This window comes from Ursus americanus, chromosome 17 (assembly GCF_024610735.1).
Source record: "Ursus americanus isolate L20-20 chromosome 17, mUrsAme1.1.p, whole genome shotgun sequence".
Taxonomy (NCBI): domain Eukaryota; kingdom Metazoa; phylum Chordata; class Mammalia; order Carnivora; family Ursidae; genus Ursus; species Ursus americanus.
The window spans coordinates 57,709,866-57,731,498 of record NC_142143.1 but is presented as its reverse complement, the minus strand read 5'-3'; the positions used below and the strand labels follow the sequence as shown (position 1 = coordinate 57,731,498).

The 21,633-nt window shown below is 36.1% G+C and overlaps 3 protein-coding genes across 3 annotated transcripts; all 3 read left to right on the top strand.

Moving 5' to 3' along the window:
* Nucleotides 1-1,307: 1,307 nt before the first annotated feature.
* LOC123791609 (olfactory receptor 6C3) lies at nt 1,308-2,243 on the top strand. Its single transcript, XM_045796459.2, has one exon. It carries the CDS (start codon nt 1,308-1,310, stop codon nt 2,241-2,243), a length of 936 nt encoding a protein of 311 aa, XP_045652415.1.
* Nucleotides 2,244-11,630: 9,387 nt separating this feature from the next.
* Nucleotides 11,631-12,569, top strand: LOC123791610 (olfactory receptor 6C1-like). The gene has a single exon (XM_045796460.1). The coding sequence runs from the start codon at nt 11,631-11,633 to the stop codon at nt 12,567-12,569; it is 939 nt and encodes a 312-aa protein (XP_045652416.1).
* Nucleotides 12,570-18,241: 5,672 nt separating this feature from the next.
* On the top strand, nt 18,242-19,186 carry LOC123791611 (olfactory receptor 6C3-like). The gene has a single exon (XM_045796462.2). The coding sequence runs from the start codon at nt 18,248-18,250 to the stop codon at nt 19,184-19,186; it is 939 nt and encodes a 312-aa protein (XP_045652418.1). The 5' UTR covers nt 18,242-18,247.
* The last annotated feature ends 2,447 nt before the right edge of the window (nt 19,187-21,633 follow it).

The following is a 21,633-nucleotide window of genomic DNA, read 5'->3' as shown; positions in this document are numbered from 1 at the left end:
CCTGAACTGTTTCCTTTGAACCATCAAAGGCAATCCAATCTAATCTAATCAAATTTGGTTAGAGTGAACTTTGCCGGAGTCTGGCACAGAAGCAATGATTTGCATTCTATTCTTCACAGCACAAATTTGACTATTTAAAATATAAAGGAGGTAACCGTCATAAATTTAACAATCAAAATCTACAGCACAGGACATCCAGCACAGCTGGGAATTACCTGAATGTGTTAGCACAAATAGAAGACATTTTCCTATATGTTTCTGAAATATCCTTATGGATCACTGCTCTCATGTAAAAGATAAGTGTGAGGCAGAATTACAAGAGAATCATTTTTTTCATAAAGCTAATATCTCAGAAAGAAGGGTGTTCAAATGAGATATGCACTGGGCAACAATCTGGGTGACAGAGCTGCTAAAATCTGAGGCAAGTATTTACTTTCCTCATTTGTGCTTCAGTGTAAAATTAAAAGAAAGATGCATGTCCCTTTAAGCTCAAAAATAAGAATATTTTTGTATGTACATTTCTAGCAAGCCAGAGAAGATATGAAACATTAGTGATTTTCATGGAATTATAAGAAAAACAAACGAGTAAGTAAATATGTTCTCTACATGTTAAATAATATAATAAAGCTATTAACTCTCTCATAGAGTAAATATATATATAATATACTACTATTTAATATGTATACAACATTCTCATGCTATCCTGAAAATTACACCCCTAAATATTAATATATAAAATAAAATTAATAGTTAAATTAAATAATTAATGATGATTATTTTTGCAAAGAAAATCATTAATTGATTTCTTATGTCATAAGATGTACTTCAGTCTTCTTTCACCTTTACCTTGTGATGGAATTAAGAGCAATCATTTCTGTTTTTAGGTGGTGGTATAACTAGTATATAGATAACAAAGAAAAATGCATAGTTTTAAAATTTTTCAAACAATATGTAATGATTTACATAAGTTGGACAAAGCAAGAAGTAATGACTTTATTTACCATTTCTCAGTAATGTGAGTTATTGTGTGAAGATTAACAAACTTCTGCTACATTTCAAATAAGAAAACTAGTAAATAAAGCAAAGCTCACAATTATGTATTACAACCAAATGCCAACAAGAGGCTCAAAAGAAAATAAGATCAGCATGGACTACAGCATATATTTTACAACTGTATCAGCGATGGTGACCTTGGTCATCATGAATTACACATTTCATGTCCTCCCTTTAATGCTCTTGCTATCTAGATATCTTTAAAGAAGAAACGGGAGAGAGAGAAGGGGAGGAGGAGAGAGAGAGAATGAGAAATGAACCACACAGTGATCACAGAGTTTGTCCTGCTAGGCCTTTCTGATGATCCTGACCTTCAGATTGTGATTTTCCTCTTCTTATTTATCACATACTTATTAAGTGTCACCGGAAACCTGACTATCATCACCCTAACCTTGGTGGACCCTCATCTACAGACACCGATGTATTTCTTCCTTCGAAACTTCTCTTTCTTAGAAATCTTATTTACATCTGTGTGTATTCCTAGATTTCTGGGGGCAATTATCACCAGGGATAAGACTATTTCCTATAACAACTGTGCAGCGCAACTCTTTTTCTTTATTTTCATGGGGGTGACAGAATTTTACATTCTAACTGCCATGTCCTATGACCGCTACGTTGCCATCTGCAAGCCCCTTCATTACACCACCATCATGAACAGAAAACTCTGCACCCTGCTTGTGCTCTGTGCGTGGCTCGGCGGGTTCCTGACCATTTTCCCGCCCCTTATGCTCCTGCTCCAGCTGGATTACTGTGCTTCCAATGTCATCGATCACTTTGCATGTGACTATTTTCCCCTTCTACAACTGTCGTGTTCAGATACACGGCTCCTAGAAGTGATTGGTTTCTACTTTGCTTTGGTTGCTTTGCTCTTCACTTTGGCATGGGTGATTTTATCCTACATGTATATTGTCAGAACGATTTTGAGAATCCCATCTGCCAGTCAGAGAAAAAAGGCTTTCTCCACGTGTTCCTCTCATATGATTGTCATTTCCATCTCTTATGGAAGCTGTATATTTATGTATGCTAATCCCTCTGCAAAAGAAAGGGCATCATTGACAAAAGGAGTAGCTATTCTCAATACCTCTGTTGCCCCCATGCTGAACCCCTTCATTTATACTCTGAGAAACCAGCAAGTAAAACAAGCCTTCAAAGATGTGGTCCATAAAGTAGTATTTTCTTCAAGTAAATGAAACATTTCTTCTGGGGGAGAAAAAAAAAAGGACACTCTAAAGAGAAACTAGGTAAAATCCTGAAATTCCTAAATCTCTGTATCAGTATGCTTCTTCCTATAGTCTCTTATATGCCACATTATAGTTAATTAAATATTTTCCCAGCTCATTTCTTCCACTTCCATACCCAAGTTTCTCCAATGCATTGCTTATTGACTTCTTTTAAAATATGGTAAACTTTATTTCTCCTACAAAATTTTGTGGAAATGTATGTATTTCTATAAGACATACTCTATAGCACAATGTGGAAAATAGTATTAATTTTGTTAATAAATTCCCTAAAAGGTGCACACTGTTTCAAAATTAGTGTGTGATTTCTTGTGTGTTTTCAAGTAGTTCATTGGTGATCTCTTAACATTTAAAAAATCTACACTTCCTATACTATTGTATATTAAATTCAGTTCTTAAAAGCAGTAAGTAGCTGTGATTTGCACTTTAAATGTAGAGCTTTATATTTTGTGAAATTTAGTGCATATAACTAGTTAAATATTGATCATGTTACTGAGTACTATTTATAGAATTTCCATGCTCTCTATCATTTTTAAAAAAATATTTATACTTGGGGCACGTGGGTGGCTCAGTCAGTTAAGCATCTGCCATCGGCTCAGGTCCTGACCCCAGGGTCCTGGCATGGAGTCCTACATCAGGCTCCCTGCTCAGCAGGGAGCCTGCTTCTCCCACTCTTTCTGACTGCATCTCCGCCCACTTGTGTTATCTTTCTCTCACTTTTTCTGTCAAATAAGTAAACAAAATCTTTAAAAATATATTTATACTTGGTAAAGATTTGAAACAAATGCAGTAAAACTAAAACACGTGCCACTTTTGTAATTCATTGAGCACCGTGTGACAGTTGTCCTGAATAATTTGTCAGACGTGCCTATATGTCTCTAGACTCTGCTAATAAAGATTTTGTTTTCTGATTGGAGCATTTTTCTGTTTCTTCATGTTCCTTGAACCTCTGTGTTGATACATATGCATTTGAAACAAAACAAAACAAAACCATCTCTCACAGTCTTGTAAACCTGAATTTTTGCAGAGGAAGACCATCACCATTCAGCCCAGCTTCAGTCCACAAAATTCTGGGGGCCTCTCAAACCTTTTCCAAGGATATGTCTTCTCAGACTTCCATGGAGATATTCCCAATTAAAAGATTTTGCCCATTTTCTTATTTTTTTTAAAGATTTTATTTATTTATTCGACAGAGATAGAGACAGCCAGCGAGAGAGGGAACACAAGCAGGGGGAGTGGGAGAGGAAGAAGCAGGCTCACAGCAGAGGAGCCTGATGTGGGGCTCGATCCCATAATGCCGGGATCACGCCCTGAGCGGAAGGCAGACGCTTAACCGCTGTGCCACCCAGGCGCCCCATGCCCATTTTCTTATTTTGATGGTATTTGTAATCCCTTGCTCTCTCTGTTCCTCTCTGTGTTAACTCCGGTCCTTGATGTCACGTCCTGCCATCCAGATCCTTCTTGTCCTCAGCAGCCTACAATCACCTAGAGTATGTCAAGTGCCCTAAGTTAACAAACAAATGATTTGTTTTACCTTTACTATTTTACCTTTACTATTCTTTCTGTAATGCTCTTCCTTACTTTATGTAGATCTGACTTTGTGACCTATATTATTTTCCTTTTTCTTAAAGCATTTCTTTTAACAATTTCCTTCAAGCCTGGATACTGACAACACATACATTTATTTTCTGTTTGTCCAAGAAATTCTTTATTTCTTCAGGATTGTTTTTATTGTTGTTAGTGGCGGTAGTTGTTTTTTGTTTGTTTGTTTGTTATGGGTTTTTTTGTATTGTATCTCTCTCCGTGTCTTCCTCTTCTGTTCTTGAATTCCGTCTACTTTATCCACTAGAGTCCTTGTGGTATTAAATATATTTGTTTCAAATTTCCAGTCTTATCATTCCAGCACCTCTGCCATGTCTGGTTCTGAATCATTCTCCACCTTCTCAAATTTATTTTTTGCCTTTGTTATGCTTGTACTGTTTTCTTGACACCCAGCCACTATGCACTGGGTAAAAAGAACCAGAGCAAGCAGACCTTTAGAAATGTGATGGTCAGGCATGGGGGGAGGGGAAACATTCTGCGGTCCTGTGGTTAGGGCTCAGGCTCTTAGTGAGCCTAGGCCTCTGGGCTGTGAACTTCATAAGTGTTTCTCAGTCCCCCCCCCCCACTTAAGTAGAACAGGAAGGTTAGAGTGGGCTGGAGTTGGGTATTTCTCTTCTGCCACGTGGAAGGCTAGAGGATACTGGAGTTGGGTATTTCCTTGTCTGGGGTCCGTTAAGCTCTATAATGTCCCAGCAGGTTAGGCTCTGGTCGCTAGGTTTCTGTGAGTGCTGGCTCTCTTAAGAACACAACACTCTCATGCATTTCAAAATGGTCCCTTTTCCTCTTCTCCTGAAGAAGCACGAGGTGATTTTTCTGACATTCCCCATCTGAATCTGGTTGAGCTCTTGGAAATAAATCTCACAATATGGTGGGGGCTTCAAATATCTTGGTTCCCCCAGAGCTTTTAACTCTCTGAGTTTCCTCACTGAGCCTCTACAAATCATCACTTACACTTCAGGTTTTCCTACTCCCATTGAACCCAACGGCAGTTTCTGCTCATGAGCTCCCTTAAAGCTTAACTTCTTGATTTTATCTGTCTGATTTTCAATCTTGAGGGCAGTGATTTGCCTGCTCTAAGGACCCAAAATGAGTTGATTTTTCAGGCTGTTCATCTTTTTTCTTGTTGTTAGAACCAAGTGGTGACTTGTGACTTCTTACATGCAGAACTGGAAACTGAAGGTATCCTATGTCTTAGAACACATTATTTTTCTGTTTAATCTCACATTTCTATATGTTCTTTGCATGCTTATTATCTGTCTCAAGCTGCTACTCCTTACAGAAACAGAGAGCTCCACATATTATGTTTTATTTAATTTGTTAAAAATTTGCATGTTTATACCCATTTTAGAAATGAAGAAAGGCCTTTAACAATTAATTTTCCAATCTTACAATGAGAATAAACAGCAAAGCTTGACTTTGAACCCATCTTTCTTGGATCTAAAACTCCACTTAAATAAAATCCTGTGGTTACTGCCTTCCATCGATACTCTTGTATATCAGAGGCACTTACATATCAAACTAAAAATATGTTTCAAGCCCTAAAGTAACAAAATTTTGTATACTTGAAATCTTTAATAGAAATTAAAGATATCTGTTAAAATAGCTCTTTTCATAGATATGCTAGTTATACGGATTGGCTGTGATATGAACAATTAGATCATCATCAAACAAAATTTTATAAAAAACTATGATTGAATCAGAATAATTCAGAGTATTTAATAAGCTAGGAGTCACTATTTTGGGGCTTTTGGTGAACATTTCACTCAACAGAAAAATTATAAAATGTTGAAAGTAAACTTTTGTATAAATTCGTATTTTAAAAATGACTAGAATAATGAGATCAATATATATATATTATGTGGTATAATGGAGTAAGTTTCCTCATTAAAAATAGCTTGGTATAGTATCAAAGTTCTGAACTGAGAAACAGGTCACTTTATTTATATATTTCAGAACACTGTCTTTTTTTTTTTTTTAAGATTTTATTGATTTACTTGGAGAGGGAGAGAGAGAGAAAGCATGAGCAGGGGGAGGGTCAGAGAAGAGGGAGAATGAATCCCAAGCCGACTCTGAGCTGAGCTCAGGCCCTGAGGTAGGAATCAATCTTAGGACCCCAAGAGCATGACCTGAACTGAAATTAAGAATCAAACACTAACCAACTGAGTCACCCATGTGCCTCACAACTTTGCCTGTTATTGTGTGATATTGTTCAAGTCTTTTTCTCTCATTGGCTTGCCTTCGATCTTTGGTAATTTCATGACAGCGGAATCATATCTATTTTGATTCTATTTTATCTGCAGTGCTTTGTATACTATTTAAAGATAGCAGGTCCTCAAAAGATATTTGTTGAAAGAAAAAAAAATAGCAAATGAGTCCACAGACTTCTTTTTTTTGTCATTTCTAAAATGAGACAGAAAGAAATTGTAATTATAAAATCCTTCCAAGTTCCTAGATTTTGTGCTTCCATTAATTACGGGGTTAAACGCAGCACATCTTTCAAATGGAAAGGGACCTTCTAGGTAGTAGATGCTTCTCCAGAATTAGCACCATTAGTTTGATAGGAGAATGACTTCAAGTGATTCTTGGAAAAGACTGAAGAGTTCAATGAATATTTAATCCATAGTTTTTCATGCCTTTCAATGGGAAATCACTGAGCACTGAACTCTATCCCAGTCTTTTTGTTGTTCTGTATTCGGTGTTTTTGAATAACTTACTTAATACCTACTAGCTTGGAGAGCCACTTTTATGGAGACATTTTAATACATGTTAAAAATGTAATCTTTTCATATAAGATTAAGTTGTCCCAGTATTTTACTCAGCAAGAAAAAAGTGGGGGCATCCATTCAGAGAGAAATCCTGATTTAGGAAATTCAGGAAACCTCTCCCAAAAGCTTTGCACATTTAGTTATTTTCTCATTAAGAGCGTATGCAAAATATTCCAAATGCTTCTGGGTTACTTCTTATGCCTTTCTATCTCTTTGGGAGTTTTCTCAAAAGTTTCCTGTTCCCATATTGGTGCAAATGTTGATAACATTTTTTTAAAAGATTTTATTTATTTATTTAACAGAGATAGAGACAGCCAGCGAGAGAGGGAAAACAAGCAGGGGGAGTGGGAGAGGAAGAAGCAGGCTCATAGCGGAGGAGCCTATGTGGGGCTCGATCCCATAACGCCGGGATCACGCCCTGAGCCGAAGGCAGATGCCCAACAACGCTGCCACCCAGGCGCCCCTCCTCAAGGCCTTTCTTGGCACATTTGATTCACTGGAGTGTTTGCTGTGAGACATGGGCATATATGGTAAATAAAACATGTGCCTTATGCAGGGGAAAATCCATGTAGAATCTTGGTCCAGAAAGGCCCAAAGTAACTCCAAATCTAACGTCTCTTCACTACTTTTGCTCCCATAGCTGCAATGGAAAACGTATAATAGAATATTAGCTATAGAAATAAAGTGATTGGAAATGTATTGAGAGTGATTTTTAGAAACACTGAATCTCTTAACCTAAAACTGAAATTGTTGTCAACGTGCTTTTTGTATCATTTCAACCAGCCGATGCAGTACATTTGCACGACAAATAGAGGTAAGATTATAAAACTGAAACCAATGATAAATTTCTTTTTCTTAGCACTAATTCATTTATTCTTAACTCAACTTTTCATCAGATCATGTAGAATAATTTGAAGTTGTTATTTCTTTCCATATATATCTAGTGTTATGAAAATGAGCATGTTACATTTCCTGTTTGTCATAATAATTTATTCCTGTATTAATTTTCGGAAAATTATTTTCTTTGATTTTGGTTCCCTCATTGAATATAGGTTTACTAGGTCCCATGCTCCATTTCCTGGCAGAAAGAGATTAGTATTTCAGACGAGATCGGGTGCGTTCAGGGTGGTATGGCCATAGACAGAGAGATTAGTATTTCAGTTCTACTATTTAGTAGCTGTTTGATCTTGTTTATGTCATTTAGCCTGTCTCATTGTCAGTTTCTTCAAATTAACATAGGGTTATCGAAAAGAGTAAATGAGATAAGAGCATACAGCGTTAGCACTGTCTCTCAAATGAGTGAGCACAAAAATGGTTTTTGCTATTTTGCAATGGGGCTGTATTCCTCAAATACGATCATTGATTTTTATTTTTAGTAATAGGATAACAGTAACTGCTGTCTAGGAATACATGCTATAATTTTGTACAATTCAAATTTACTTGTAACTAAATTAGCCCTAATTCCATGATATATTATTTTCATTTCAAAATTAAAATAAAAAACTAAGAGTCAGAGAGATTAAGAAACTTGTCCAAACTCACAATACTATCATGTGGCTAAATTGCAGTTTTTTTTAAAAAAGATTTATTTAGAGCGTCTGCCTTTGGCTCAGGGCATGATCCGGGCATTCTGGGATTGAGCCCCACATCAGGCTCCTCTGCTGGAAGCCTGCTTCTTCCTCTCCTACTCCCCCTGCTTGTGTTCCCTCTCTTGCTGGCTGTCTCTCTCTCCATCAAATAAATAAATAAAATCTTAAAAAAAAAAAGATTTATTTAGAGACTTTAGAGAGAGGGGTAAAGCACGGTGGGGAGGGGTAGAGGGAGCAAGAGAGACAATTTCAGACTCCACGCGCTGAATGCAGTGTCCAAGGCAGGGTTCAATGTCACATCTCTGAGATCAGGACCGGAGCCAAAACCAAGAGTCAGACTCAACCAACTGCGCCACCCAGGCGCCCCTAAGTTGCATTTTTAATCGATTTCTCTTTGAATGCAAAGCCCACAAGTTGCCCCAATAATACCACAATTATAAATTAAGTTTGATGCCATACATTTTAAAAGAATTCTTTTTCTTTTTTTTTTTAGTTGAAAATTATCTGCAAATGTAGATACTTAGTTAATAAACTGAGATAATCAGGATATCAGTAGAACATCTCTATGAAAACCTACAGATTGCTAAGTGATTTAGGTGATTACTGTTTTTCCTTCATTATTCCTATTTCATAATGGTTGGTCTGCCTGACTTGGGATTCAAACTTCCCCTTTCCATTAGAAAAAAAAAAAACAAGGTCTTTTTTTTTTTTTTCAGAGTTCTCAGGTAAACTGCATTCCAAACTAATTTTGGTAATACTCTAAGGCATTGTTAAAGTAATCATCTGAAAAAAAATCTACATGGTTCTTATGAGACTTTTTTACATTCAATCACCATAAAGTTCTTACATGAGATTAAATGTCACTAAACATTTTTTCATCAAAGATGGAATGAATCATTCTAGAAAAAAAATAGTACTTCGTATAAACGAAACAATTAATCAAGATATCAAATTAAACCACAATCTTGGTCTCTTCTCTGAAAAGTAGCTGGGCATATAGACTTGACACCAAAAAAAAAGAGTGTCAATGAGAGAAAAAGATAGAGAATTGGAAAATTGTGTACTAATGGTGTGGGTGCAAATTGCCTTAAGGATATATGTGTTCACAACTTTTTTAGGACTTTGAACTTAAGAAGAGAGATTTCAGCACACATAGAGAATGCAGGATGATAAAGTTAGTTTCCAATTATATTGTGGAATCTAGGGAGCTTCATACCACTACTCTAATTATTAAAAGAGATAAGAAGGAGAAGCAATTTCTTAATCCTTAATAGGCCTTTTTAAATTGTTGCACTTTTGAATTGGACAATTTAGGGGATGATACTGTTCTTTTCTCAACAAGGCCATCCTTAAAATTCATATGAAATGGCAGAAGTGTCCTAAAAGTAATTTATTTAAATAAATAAAATAACTGGTTGATACTTATTATTTCATTCACATATCGGTTATTGCATTTAACACACTAGCAAGTATTTGTTCATTAAATAGATTAAATTTTACTTCCAATGAGCCACACAGGTAATTCAACAATAAGACTTCACAGGTTAGAATTCACTGAAACAAAAAGGAGCAGAGGGGATATTAAACTTGAGACCATAACTTACACATGACTGGGAAAAAGAAATGTAGATGAGTAGATAGGAAGGAAAGCCTAAAATTATATCTTCAAGTCTCAGGTATATGTTTCATTTCTCTACTGAAAACATCACAGAAATGGTTGAGAGATCAGAGTCTATATACAGTTGTTAATTATAGAGGATTGTTCATTGAGACCAATGACTTTTATGACTGAAATATCCATCATACACTTGAATTGCCTTAATTTTGTTTACAAAATGTATCATTGTGATGTCTGTTTCTCTTGTAAGTTCAGGCTGTTTCCTCCAGTCTCTGAGAAATAACAAAAGAAATGTTCATTTCTTGTGAATCTCACATGCTTTCCCAGTAACATCGGCACTCTCCATCTCAGTTGGAATTTGCCTTAAATAATCAACAGCAATATTTTTTGGTAAACAGTGAAGTGAATGAAAAGAGAACTCAGGCGTATAAGGGGAAAAAAGAGCAAGAAATTTCACAGTATTATGATGCATTCTATACCAATAATCAACAATTCTACATCTTTAAACTAAATATCCTATTACAAAACTTCTCTCATGACACTAAACTGAAAACTTTACTATTTAGTGAGAATACACAGAATAAGGGATTAGATAATGGACTGGTTCAATTTATTGAGGGAACTTTTAGCTTCACTCTAAAATGCATTGCCGTTTTTGTTGTTGCTGTGGCTGCTGTTGCGATGATTATGATTGATGATGATGATGATGATGATGATGATGATGATGATGATTCAGGAAGAGAAAGGGATTTCATGTACTGATTCACTGATTACTCCAGGATGTTGACAAAATAGAGCTTCTGTCAGGGAATGCTGATGTAAATAAAAGGAAACATATAAAAATATAATTGGGGACAGAAAGTAGAATACATATATAGAGAGAATACACTAACAACATTTAGATGGAAAAAACCTTGAAGGCAAAACTGTTCTGTAGAAGACAATGTTTATTTTAGATATTCATTCAATTTTGCTTCTTTAGCCCATGAAATATGTAGATCCAATCTACTAAATTTCTGCTCTGGCTTTTCATATTCTGTACTCTGTAGTATCTGAGGACATGACGTCAATGAATTCAGTGTCCATGGCTTGAGATCAGGAGCAGGTGGTTGAAAGGAGAGCGGGAGCCAGAATGAAAACACAGAAATCTGTGACATGGTTAACGATTCAACTTCAGTGACTTTCAAATTTTGGAGACGTCTCCATTTGAGTGACCTTTTTCTGACATATCTGTCTTTTCTATATTACACTAGTACAGTGAGTAATAATACAGGAAATTAGGTGAGGGAAATGAGGAAATGAGACTTTTATTGTGGTTGGAAAAAAGGCAAGTAGTCTCCCACTGAGAAGGGGACCTTTGAAAGGGGTACGCTTGTATCAATAGGCAGCATTTCTATTCCAGGTTTCAAACACGCAAAGAAACCTAATTAAAAACCCTGTTCTTCTCATCTGGGTACATGATTTGGATAAGATTTTTAAAACTCTTTTTAGATTCGGTTTCCAATCTGTGAAACAAGGATTTTATGGAGAAACGTTCTACGTAAAACACAGAGTGCAGCAGTTGGTAAAAACTACTTTAAAACATGTTACCTACTTTTATTAAGTTGTCTTAAAGATCTCCTAAATTAAATCAGTAGGGCATAATAGGTTTATTTTCAGAGAAAAATTCCGGAACTATCCACGGATAATCCTCTTTTCTATAATCTGCTTGCTTTTGTTTGTTTGTCTGATTTCCCCTCTAGATTATATAAGAGAAGAAAAAAAAATGAGAAACCACACAGAACTACGAGAGTTCATCCTCCTGGGCTTGTCAGATGACCCACAGCTTCAGGGGGTGATCTTCGTCTTTCTGTTCATCACCTACATGCTCAGCATCACGGGGAACCTGACCATTATCACCCTTACCCTGCTGGATCCTCACCTCCAGACCCCCATGTACTTCCTCCTCAGAAACTTCTCCTTGCTAGAGGTTTCATTCACAACTGTCAGCATACCCAAGTTCCTGGGCACCCTGATTACAGGAGATAAAACCATTTCCTTTAATGATTGCATGGCTCAGTTCTTTTTTTTCATTCTGTTGGGAGTCACTGAATTTTGCCTTCTGGCTGCCATGTCCTATGACCGTTACATTGCCATCTGCAAACCTCTGCATTACATGACCATCATGAATCCCAGAGTCTGCATACTCCTTGTCTTTGCTTCTTGGCTGGCTTCATTCTTAATCATATTCCCATTACTCATGCTATTCATACAGCTTGATTACTGTGAGTCCAATGTTATAGACCATTTCACCTGTGATTATTTCCCCTTACTACACCTTTCTTGTTCAGACACAAAATTCCTAGAAGTAGTGGGTTTTTCCTGTGCTGTGTTTACTCTTCTGTTCACCTTGGTAATAATAATTCTGTCCTACGTATATATCATCAGAACGATTGTGAGGCTTCCTTCTGCCAGTCAGAGGACAAAGGCCTTTTCCACGTGTTCATCCCACATGATTGTCATCTCCATCTCCTATGGCAGCTGCATCTTCATGTACATAAACCCAGCAGCAAAAGACAGAGTGTCTCTGAGCAAGGGAGTTGCTGTGCTGAACACCTCAGTAGCTCCCATGCTGAACCCCTTTATTTACAGCCTAAGGAACCAGCAAGTCAAGCGAGCCTTCATGGACAGGGCAAGGAAGATTGTATTTTTCTCAAGCAAATGAAAAAATAAAAGTGCTGTCATAAATTAGAGGCATAATGAAGAGCAAGTAAACAAAAAACAGGGCCCCTCAAACGTCTATGAATATCCACATAGTCTCACTGGAGTTTTATTTCATTGCTTATGTTTCCATTGCCAGCAGTATACTGAGGATATTTGAATTTTTTTTTCAATTTAAATTCCAATCCCATTCTCATGCATTTCCCTTCCTTTGAGCTAGTCTTTCCACCTGTAACTATTAGACTAGCCTCATTTCCTTCTTTTAAATATTTTTAAATTCCAATTTTTCCATAATAATACCTGGAAAATTAAGAGATGAAAAAAGACACAACAAGAGCATAAGAGAGAAACTGTTTTCAGATTTCATCAGGAAACACAGTTTCTAAAAATTCAGGAAATATTAAGTCATGTTTAACACTATTTTTAGTTTAGTATACAAGACCATAAATATAGTCATGGCTAAGAGTTGTAACAATCTCTTACTTTTTCTGGCTATTTTGATATAATAGCTTACACATACAATTCCTTTAAGTGCAACTGATGCAAAACCTTTTTTTTTTCATAATATACTTTGTTCACAGAAAAATCACTTTAACAAAATCGGTTACAAGCTCACTATCATTGCGTTTATTCAGTGCTATAGTGGGGGTTCTATCCAGGGCACTAGCAGGACAAGCACATTTAGTAGCATTGGAAAGGAAGAAACAAATAAATCTTCCTTTGCAAAGAACATGATTTTCCTCCTAAGGCCTTAGTGCATTTACACGAGATGGTTCTTGAACCCGACACACTCCTGTCCCAGATATCCACATGTCACCTCAATAAGGCCTCCCCCAATGACACCACATAAAATTATAGTAGCTCCCCACTTCCAAGGTTTTTCAGTTTTCTCTTCCTTTACAAAATAGTTGTTAATTTATAAAAGACCCTATAATTTATGAATCAATCATGCTCATTGCTTATTGTCTGTATTCTGGCACATCCCTCACCCCAGGAGAGAAGGGATCTCTGTCTCTCCGCAGACAAATGCTGTGGTCCCAGCAGCAGGGCGCAGGGCCTGCCCACACCCTTCCCAAGAGCCACTGGTGCTTGTGTCTTCCCAATTCTGCATTCAGAAAGCTCACATCAGTAGCTCGAAACCTGCCATGTGAGGACCTCACATCTTAGAACAGGATCAGCTCTTACACATCAGCCCCTCACCTCCACCCTCTGAGATGCAGTTCTTAGACATTTACCAGAAGTCACTAATCCTTCTCATTTAGAACCTGCATCTGCCATGTAGTAGGTATTTGATAACTATTTTTTGAATAAATAAATAAGTTGAATAAGTTAGAATGGTTCCAGTGTCCTAGATATCAGAGCACTATTTTACCCAACATACACACATATAATAATGTATATAACACTGAGTTAGCTTTTAAAACAGTGTTCAAATAAAATGTGCATTCTATCATAACTAGACATTTTGTTTGACAAAGAAATAATTGAATATTTTCTAAGGCATTTGGTGTTCATTTTCCTCTTTTATTCTACATTAGCCTTTTGACAACTATGCAAAAATCAACTTATTGGATGTGTATTGACTTTTCATGAAGTTAATGAGAACACTTCTTGTTAAGGTTTGCATATGGAGCTTCCTAACAGTAGGAATTCCCATGATGCAAATGCTCATTTTTTTCACACAGAAAAATTCTTGTAACTATTTGGGCTACACCTAGTAATATATGAGGTCCAATATTACCTGTCAATCAATACACTTCTGAGATTAGAAATTCAACTTATAGGATAATTGCTCAATTAAATGATGGTAGGCGGTTAATGGGAGCCTAACTAGACGTCTTGCGGAGGGGCTTACCTATAAAGGGTGATAATATGTCACTGAAAAAATTAGTAATATGTACTGGAATTATTCAGTAATATGATGCCAGATCTAGTTTTGGGGAAAGCCTTAAAATATTTGGATCCCTTAACCATGTGATTTAATAAATTCTACTTTTTTATTTTGAACATGTTACAGGAAACCATTATTTGTAATTAAAATCCATCCTCCCCTCTCTGAAGCGAGTGAAACCTGGTAGATTGAACGATGTTTCATTGACCTAAAACATAGTCACTCACCAAACTCAGAATACATGGAGATAATTGACACATTATTAAAAAGCAGATGTCCTACTAGCTTGCAGATAAGAAGGTAACAAATGTAATCAGTCTCCATTTAAAGTAAATTATTTGGAGGCTTAGAGAAAAGCTAGAGAGCTGTTAGGAACTAGGAATAAAACAGTAAAGGTATAAAGTTAGAGGGTGAAAGAGTGATCAAGGAGGAAAGAGACCACCCAGCATCTATGTATTTGAGAAAAGAAATGGAGAAGAAACATGTCTAATAGGATATTTTATGAAGTGCAGTGCTTTGTGAGATAGAAATTCATTCCCTTTTCCTGTAAATAAGTCACTAAAGATTGCATCACTCACAAATACACAAGTGGTGGACACCAGACACTTTAACTTCTCTCTGTCTCAGACTCTTTCTTTACCTGAATAATAATAGCACTGACCTCAGAGGGTTTTCTATTGCCCGCTTGTTTGAAAAAATGAGATAATTTTATAGTCAGTGCCTGGTAATCAATAAAAGCTCTGAATGAAATATGAAAAGAATCACTATTTAGATACAAAACTAAAGACAAAGGAATAGAATTTTCATAAGGAGAAAATCAGTTCCACTATCTCTATGGAAATATCTTGGACAAATATTTTCAATGCCTATTTTAATGCATGTCAGTTATAAATTCAACACAGTTCAGTTCTATGTATTGTCCTATGTGTGAGGTAGTGGTTCATTCATCCTTTCCCACTTCTTTCTTTTGTCCCACTTTCAAATACTCTCAACTTCCAATCTTGTAAATAATCTGCCCCCCCCATAATAATAATAATAATCTGCACTGCTGGCATTTAATGCACCCATGTTTTATGTCCGCATTTATAACTGTGAAGAAAATAAAGATAAATTATTAAATATAAAGTTATATTACATATATGTGTACATATGGTATCTATATGTACTTCTATACTATATTATTCCTCTAGTAATAAAAATGACATCTTTCATTGAAGGAAATGTGGAAATAAGTTCAAAATATCCAATGCTAGGTTTCCAGATACTTATTTTATTTATTTATAAATATTCTCCATACGAGAATATATCATGTGCACGAATATAAACAACTGTTCAATGGAAGTAAACAACATGGTGAAGAAAGTAGTCAAAAGGCAATAAAAGCCACATTAGGGAGGGTTTGGGAATGGCTTCCTTAAATTCAAAGGGCCAATCTTGGTATGAACCTTCTCATCAGTCTTTAATAGGTTGTCCATTTCAGAAGATGATCAAGTCATACAAGAAACCCGTAGCAGTGTTTTCCATCATTTCATTCTGGTAAAGAATTCTTCTCTAGGTTGCCAAAATTCAAAGGATATAAGCAGCATTGTCCACAATTGCTAAGTTGTGGAAGGAGCCAAGATGCCCTCCAACAGATGACTGGATTAAGAAGATGTGGTCCATATATACAATGGAATATTACTCAGCTATCAGAAAGAACGATTACCCAACATTTGCAGCAACAAGGACGGGACTGGAGGAGATTATGCTAAGTGAAATAAGTCAAGCAGAGAAAGACAATTATCATATGGTTTCACTCATTTATGGAACATAAGGAATAGGAGGACCGGTAGGAGAAGGAAGGGAAGAATGAAGGGGGGTAAACAGAAGGGGGAATGAACCATGAGAGACTGTGGGCTCTGGGAAACAAACTGAGGGTATTAAGAAGAGTGAAATTCTAAATCAAGCTTCCACACACTCAATATCACGTTGTTTGTATATTTGTCTATTTACCTCAATCATTTTGCTTTTTATACCTTTTCATCAATATTTATAAAAATGATTCACCTGTATCTTTAATGATTCTTCTCCTTGGAACCCTATTTACTTAATGAATTCCCCTGGGCCAAGAAAAAGACACAGATAAAATAAGTCCAGTTCCATTACTTTGGCATCCATAGAGAAGAACATTCCATATTTTCTGTTTTTCAAAGCAGCATTTGCAGGAAAATATAGCAGTCCCTAAACCTAAGGAAAAATACTACTTACATTTTATAGATGTGTAATCATAGAATTACAAAATATTGGTTTTAAATGTTTGCATGAATAGAAAGAAAAATGATTTAATAAATCAGTATTTTGTATTATATGAAAAGAGCCAAATGGAAGAGTACTAGACAAGGCAGGCGTAACCGAATTTGTACTAGGAGTTTGAGTGAGAGATGAAAAGCAAGAATGAGTTGTAATAAATAAAATGTTGTCAGATTTTCATAGTATCAGGAATGAAGGACATTGTGAGTCAAAGAGAAGTATAATCCCTAAGAAACATGAAAAAGTTAAATCAACACAATTGTTTTGAGAGCACAATAGAAACCAAATATTTTGCTAACTTGATTTACCAGCTCTGAAATTGTGTAAATGTTTAAGCAAATCAGATGATAACGTTTGAGACTAAATCATCAAGAAGAATCAGGAAGTAAGTAAATATTTTTTCTTCAATATAATATATGTATCTTCATTTTATTCAAATGTTTTAAAAAATCATGTTTATATGTACATTTATGGATTTACAACCCTTTCAATATTAAAAATTAAATAATTGCTTACTACCAATAGACTACTAATGAAATCCTAAAGCAGGAACACAGAAATAAATCTTGGATTGTTCATTTTTTTCTAATGTGAAATTGTATTCTGGTATAGAGACAGGATTATTTATTAAGTTCCCTATTGGAAAGAATATCTGCTTCCCAGTTAATGCTATTTTGACCAACTATTTGTTCATTTTCCATAGCAGTATTTTAAGAAAAAAAGAAAAGAGAAGGAAAGGATTATGCATTGTATGAATTAAACTATTTCTAGGCAATTATTTAATTTAGGAATAGAAGGTTACTTTCTTGTCCTTCTGGCCTTTTCACCAGTTAAGCAAAAAAAAAAAAAAAAAAAAAAAAAAAAGATAAGAGAGTGATAGCATCAACCAAACCCTTAGGAAATTAATTTAATGAGAGAATGCCAACAAGACATTCCCATAGATAAACATGCACATTCTACAGTGAGATGATTACTGTGGTGGCTTCCTAAACTATGTAGGTTTCCAAATATATAATGTGGAGGTAGGCTTAAATAACCCCAGTGGGATTTCAAATGCTATATTTAAATTATCCATAATCCAGATTAGTTTTTATAACATTGAGAAAAAAATATCAATTATAATATCTTCATGTTTTTATAAAAGGACCTAATATTCTAACGAATAATTAAAATCTTAAAGAAACATCAGAATAAATAGTTTCTGCTTAAATGTTAGCACAAGTTTTTTGGTTTGTTTTTTTAACCCATGGCCCGCAACAGTGTATTTTCAACAAAAAGAAATCAGTATTTAACTTCAAATAATATGTATTATTTGAATGTGAGGTCCAAAAGAAATTGGAGAGAGTTGCTAAAGGAAAACATTTGTTTTTGGATTTCATAAATTATTCATCGCCATGGATATTTTTAAGATTCTATTCTCAACCTTAATCCTGTTTTCACTGTTTTATGTCCTGTAGGGAAACACTCATTTTCCATTCTAAAGGGGGAAGAAAGGATCGGCAATGAAAAACCGCACAGTACCCACAGAATTCATTCTTCTAGGGCTATCAGATGACCCAGAGCTTCAGATTATGATTTTTCTCTTCTTAATCATCACATATATGTTAAGTATCACTGGAAATTTAACCATCATCACTCTCACCTTGGTTGACTCCCATCTACAGACCCCTATGTATTTCTTCCTCAGGAACTTCTCTGTATTAGAAACATCCTTTACAACTGTCTGTATTCCTAGATTTCTGGGCACAATTATCACCAGAGACAAAACTATTTCATACAATAATTGTACAGCTCAGTTGTTTTTCTTCATCTTCATGGGAATAACTGAGTTTTATCTTCTAACTGCCATGTCCTATGACCGCTACGTAGCCATCTGTAAGCCCTTGCATTATACAACCATCATGAACAAAAGAGTCTGCATTTTACTTGTCTTTTGTGCTTGGCTGGCAGGATTCTTAAATATCTTCCCACCAGTTATTCTTTTTCTCCAGTTAGATTACTGTGGCTCCAAAGTCATTGATCACTTTGCTTGTGACTACTTTCCGCTCTTGCAATTATCTTGCTCAGACACATGGCTCCTAGAAGTGATCGGTTTTTACTCCACAATAGTGATTCTGCTTTTCACCTTGGCATTAATAATTCTATCTTACATGTTCATCATTAGAACAATTCTGAAACTGCCCTCTGCCAGTCAGAGAAAAAAGGCATTTTCTACATGTTCCTCACACATGATTGTCATTTCCATCTCTTATGGAAGCTGCATATTCATGTATGCCAACCCTTCCGCAAAAGAAAAGGCATCATTGACCAAAGGGGTGGCTATTCTGAATACTTCTGTCGCTCCTATGATAAATCCATTTATATATACCCTGAGGAACCAGCAAGTAAAGCAAGCCTTTAAGGATACTATACAAAAGGTTATGTTTTTCTCCAGTAAATGAAAGTATGAGTAGCATTGAAAGAATGAAGTTCTTGTAAATACTATTATTCACACCTTCTCAAAACTCCCTTTCCTTTACGAGAGTTATGGATTTTCCCCTTTTTTCCATTCCCATATTAAAATTCCCCAATCATTGAACTCAACAAATTTGATGAACTGAATATTGTTCCAGAATTTTCTGTAAATGCTAGTGTTTTATTCAAATGTATTTTTTCATAAGAATTTTTTTTATAATGATTTTTTATTATATTATGTTAGTCACCATACAGTACATCCCCGGTTTTCGATGTAAGGCTCGATGATTCATTACTTGTGTATAACACCCAGTGCACCATGCAATACGTGCCCTCCTTCTACCCATCACCGGTCTATCCCATTCCCCCACCCCCTCCCCTCTGTAGCCCTCAGTTTGTTTCTCAGAGTCCATAGTCTCTCATGTTTCATTCCCCCTTCTGATTACCCCCCCTTTCTTTATCCCTTTCTTCCCCTACTGATCATTCTAGTTCTTATGTTCCATAGATGAGAGAAATCATATGATAGTTGTCTTTCTCTGCTTGACTTATTTCACTAAGCATTATCTCTTCCAGTGCCGTCCATGTTGTAGCAAATGTGGAGAACTCATTCTTTCTGATTGCTGAGTAATATTCCATTGTATATATGGACCACAACTTCTTAATCCAGTCATCTGTTGCAGGGCATCTCGGCTCCTTCCACGATTTAGCTATTGTGGACATTGCTGCTATGAACATTGGGGTGCATATGGCCCTTCTCTTCACTACGTCTGTATCTTTGGGGTAAACACCCAGTAGCGCAATGGCTGGATCATAGGGTAGCTCAATTTTTAACTTTCTAAGGGACCTCCACACTGTTTTCCAGAGTGGCTGTACCAACTTGCATTCCCACCAACCATGTAGGAGGGATCCCCTTTCTCCACATCCTCTCCAACAATTGTTGTTTCTTGCCTTGTCTATTTTTGCCATTCTAACTGGCGTAAGGTGGTATCTCAGTGTGGTTTTGATTTGAATTTCCTTGATGGCTAATGATTTTGAACATTTTTTCATGTGTCTGTTAGCCATTTGTATGTCTTCATTGGAAAAGTGTCTGTTCATATCTTCTGCCCATTTTTTGATTTGTTTATTTGTTTCTCGTGTATTGAGTTTGAGAAGTTCTTTGTAGATCTTGGATACCAGTCCTTTATCTGTAGTGTCATTTGCAAATATCTTCTCCCATTCCGTGGGCTGCCTCTTAGGTTTTCTGACTGTTTCCTTGGCTGTGCAGAAACTTTTAATCTTGATGAAGTCCCATAAGTTCATTTTATCTTTTGTTTCTCTTGCCTTTGGGGATGTATCATGAAAAAGGTTGCTTTGGCCGATGTCGTAGAGGTTGCTGCCTATGTTCTCCTCTAGAATTTTGATGGATTCCTGTCTCACATCAAGGTCTTTCATCCATTTGGAGTTTATTTTTGTGTATGGTGTGAGATAGTGGTCAAGTTTCATTCTTTTGCAGGTAGCTGTCCAATTTTCCCAGCACCATTTATTGAAGAGACTGTCTTTTTTCCATCAGATGTTTTTTCCTGCTTTATCAAATATTAGTTGCCCAAAGAGCTGAGGGTCCATTTCTGGGCTCTCTATTCTGTTCCATTGGTCTATGTGTCTGTTTTTGTGCCAGTACCATGTTGTCTTTGTGATCACAGCTTTGTAGTACAGCTCGAAATCCGGCATTGTGATGCCCCCAGCTTTGTTTTTCCTTTTCAACAGTTCCTTGGAGATTCGGGGCCTTTTCTGGTTCCATACAAATTTAAGGACTATTTGTTCCAGTTCTTTGAAAAACGTTCTCGGTATTTTGATCAGGATAGCATTGAAAGTGTAGATTGCTCTGGGTAGCATGGACATTTTAACTATGTTAATTCTTCCGATCCATGAGCATGGAATATCTTTCCATCTTTTTATGTCTTCCTCAATGTCTTTTAAGAGTGATTTATAGTTTCTAGAATAAAGGTCCTTTACGTCTCTGGTTAAGTTAATTCCAAGGTAACGTATGGTTTTTGGTGCTATTGTAAATGGGATGGATTCCCTAATTTCTCTTTCTTCGTTCTCGTTATTCGTGTACAGAAATGCAACTGATTTCTGAGCATTGATTTTGTATCCCGCCACGTTACTGAATTGCTCTATAACTTCTAATAGTTTGGGAGTGGCTTCTTTTGGGTTTTCCATATAGAGTATCATGTCATCTGCGAAGAGAGACATTTTGACTTCTTCTTTGCCGATTTGAATACCTTTGATCCCTTTTTGTCGTCTGATTGCTGTTGCAAGGACTTCTAGTACTATGTTGAATAATAGTGGCGAGGGTGGGCATCCTTGTCGTGTTCCTGATCTTAAGGGAAGGGCTTCCAGCTTTTCCCCATTGAGAATAATATTTGCAGTAGGCTTTTCATAGATGGCTTTTATG

Bases quoted from the DNA above. Each gene is read 5' to 3' on its own strand.
- LOC123791610 (XM_045796460.1), top strand. From the start codon at position 11,631: ATGAGAAACCACACAGAACTACGAGAGTTCATCCTCCTGGGCTTGTCA.
- LOC123791609 (XM_045796459.2), top strand. From the start codon at position 1,308: ATGAACCACACAGTGATCACAGAGTTTGTCCTGCTAGGCCTTTCTGAT.
- LOC123791611 (XM_045796462.2), top strand. From the start codon at position 18,248: ATGAAAAACCGCACAGTACCCACAGAATTCATTCTTCTAGGGCTATCA.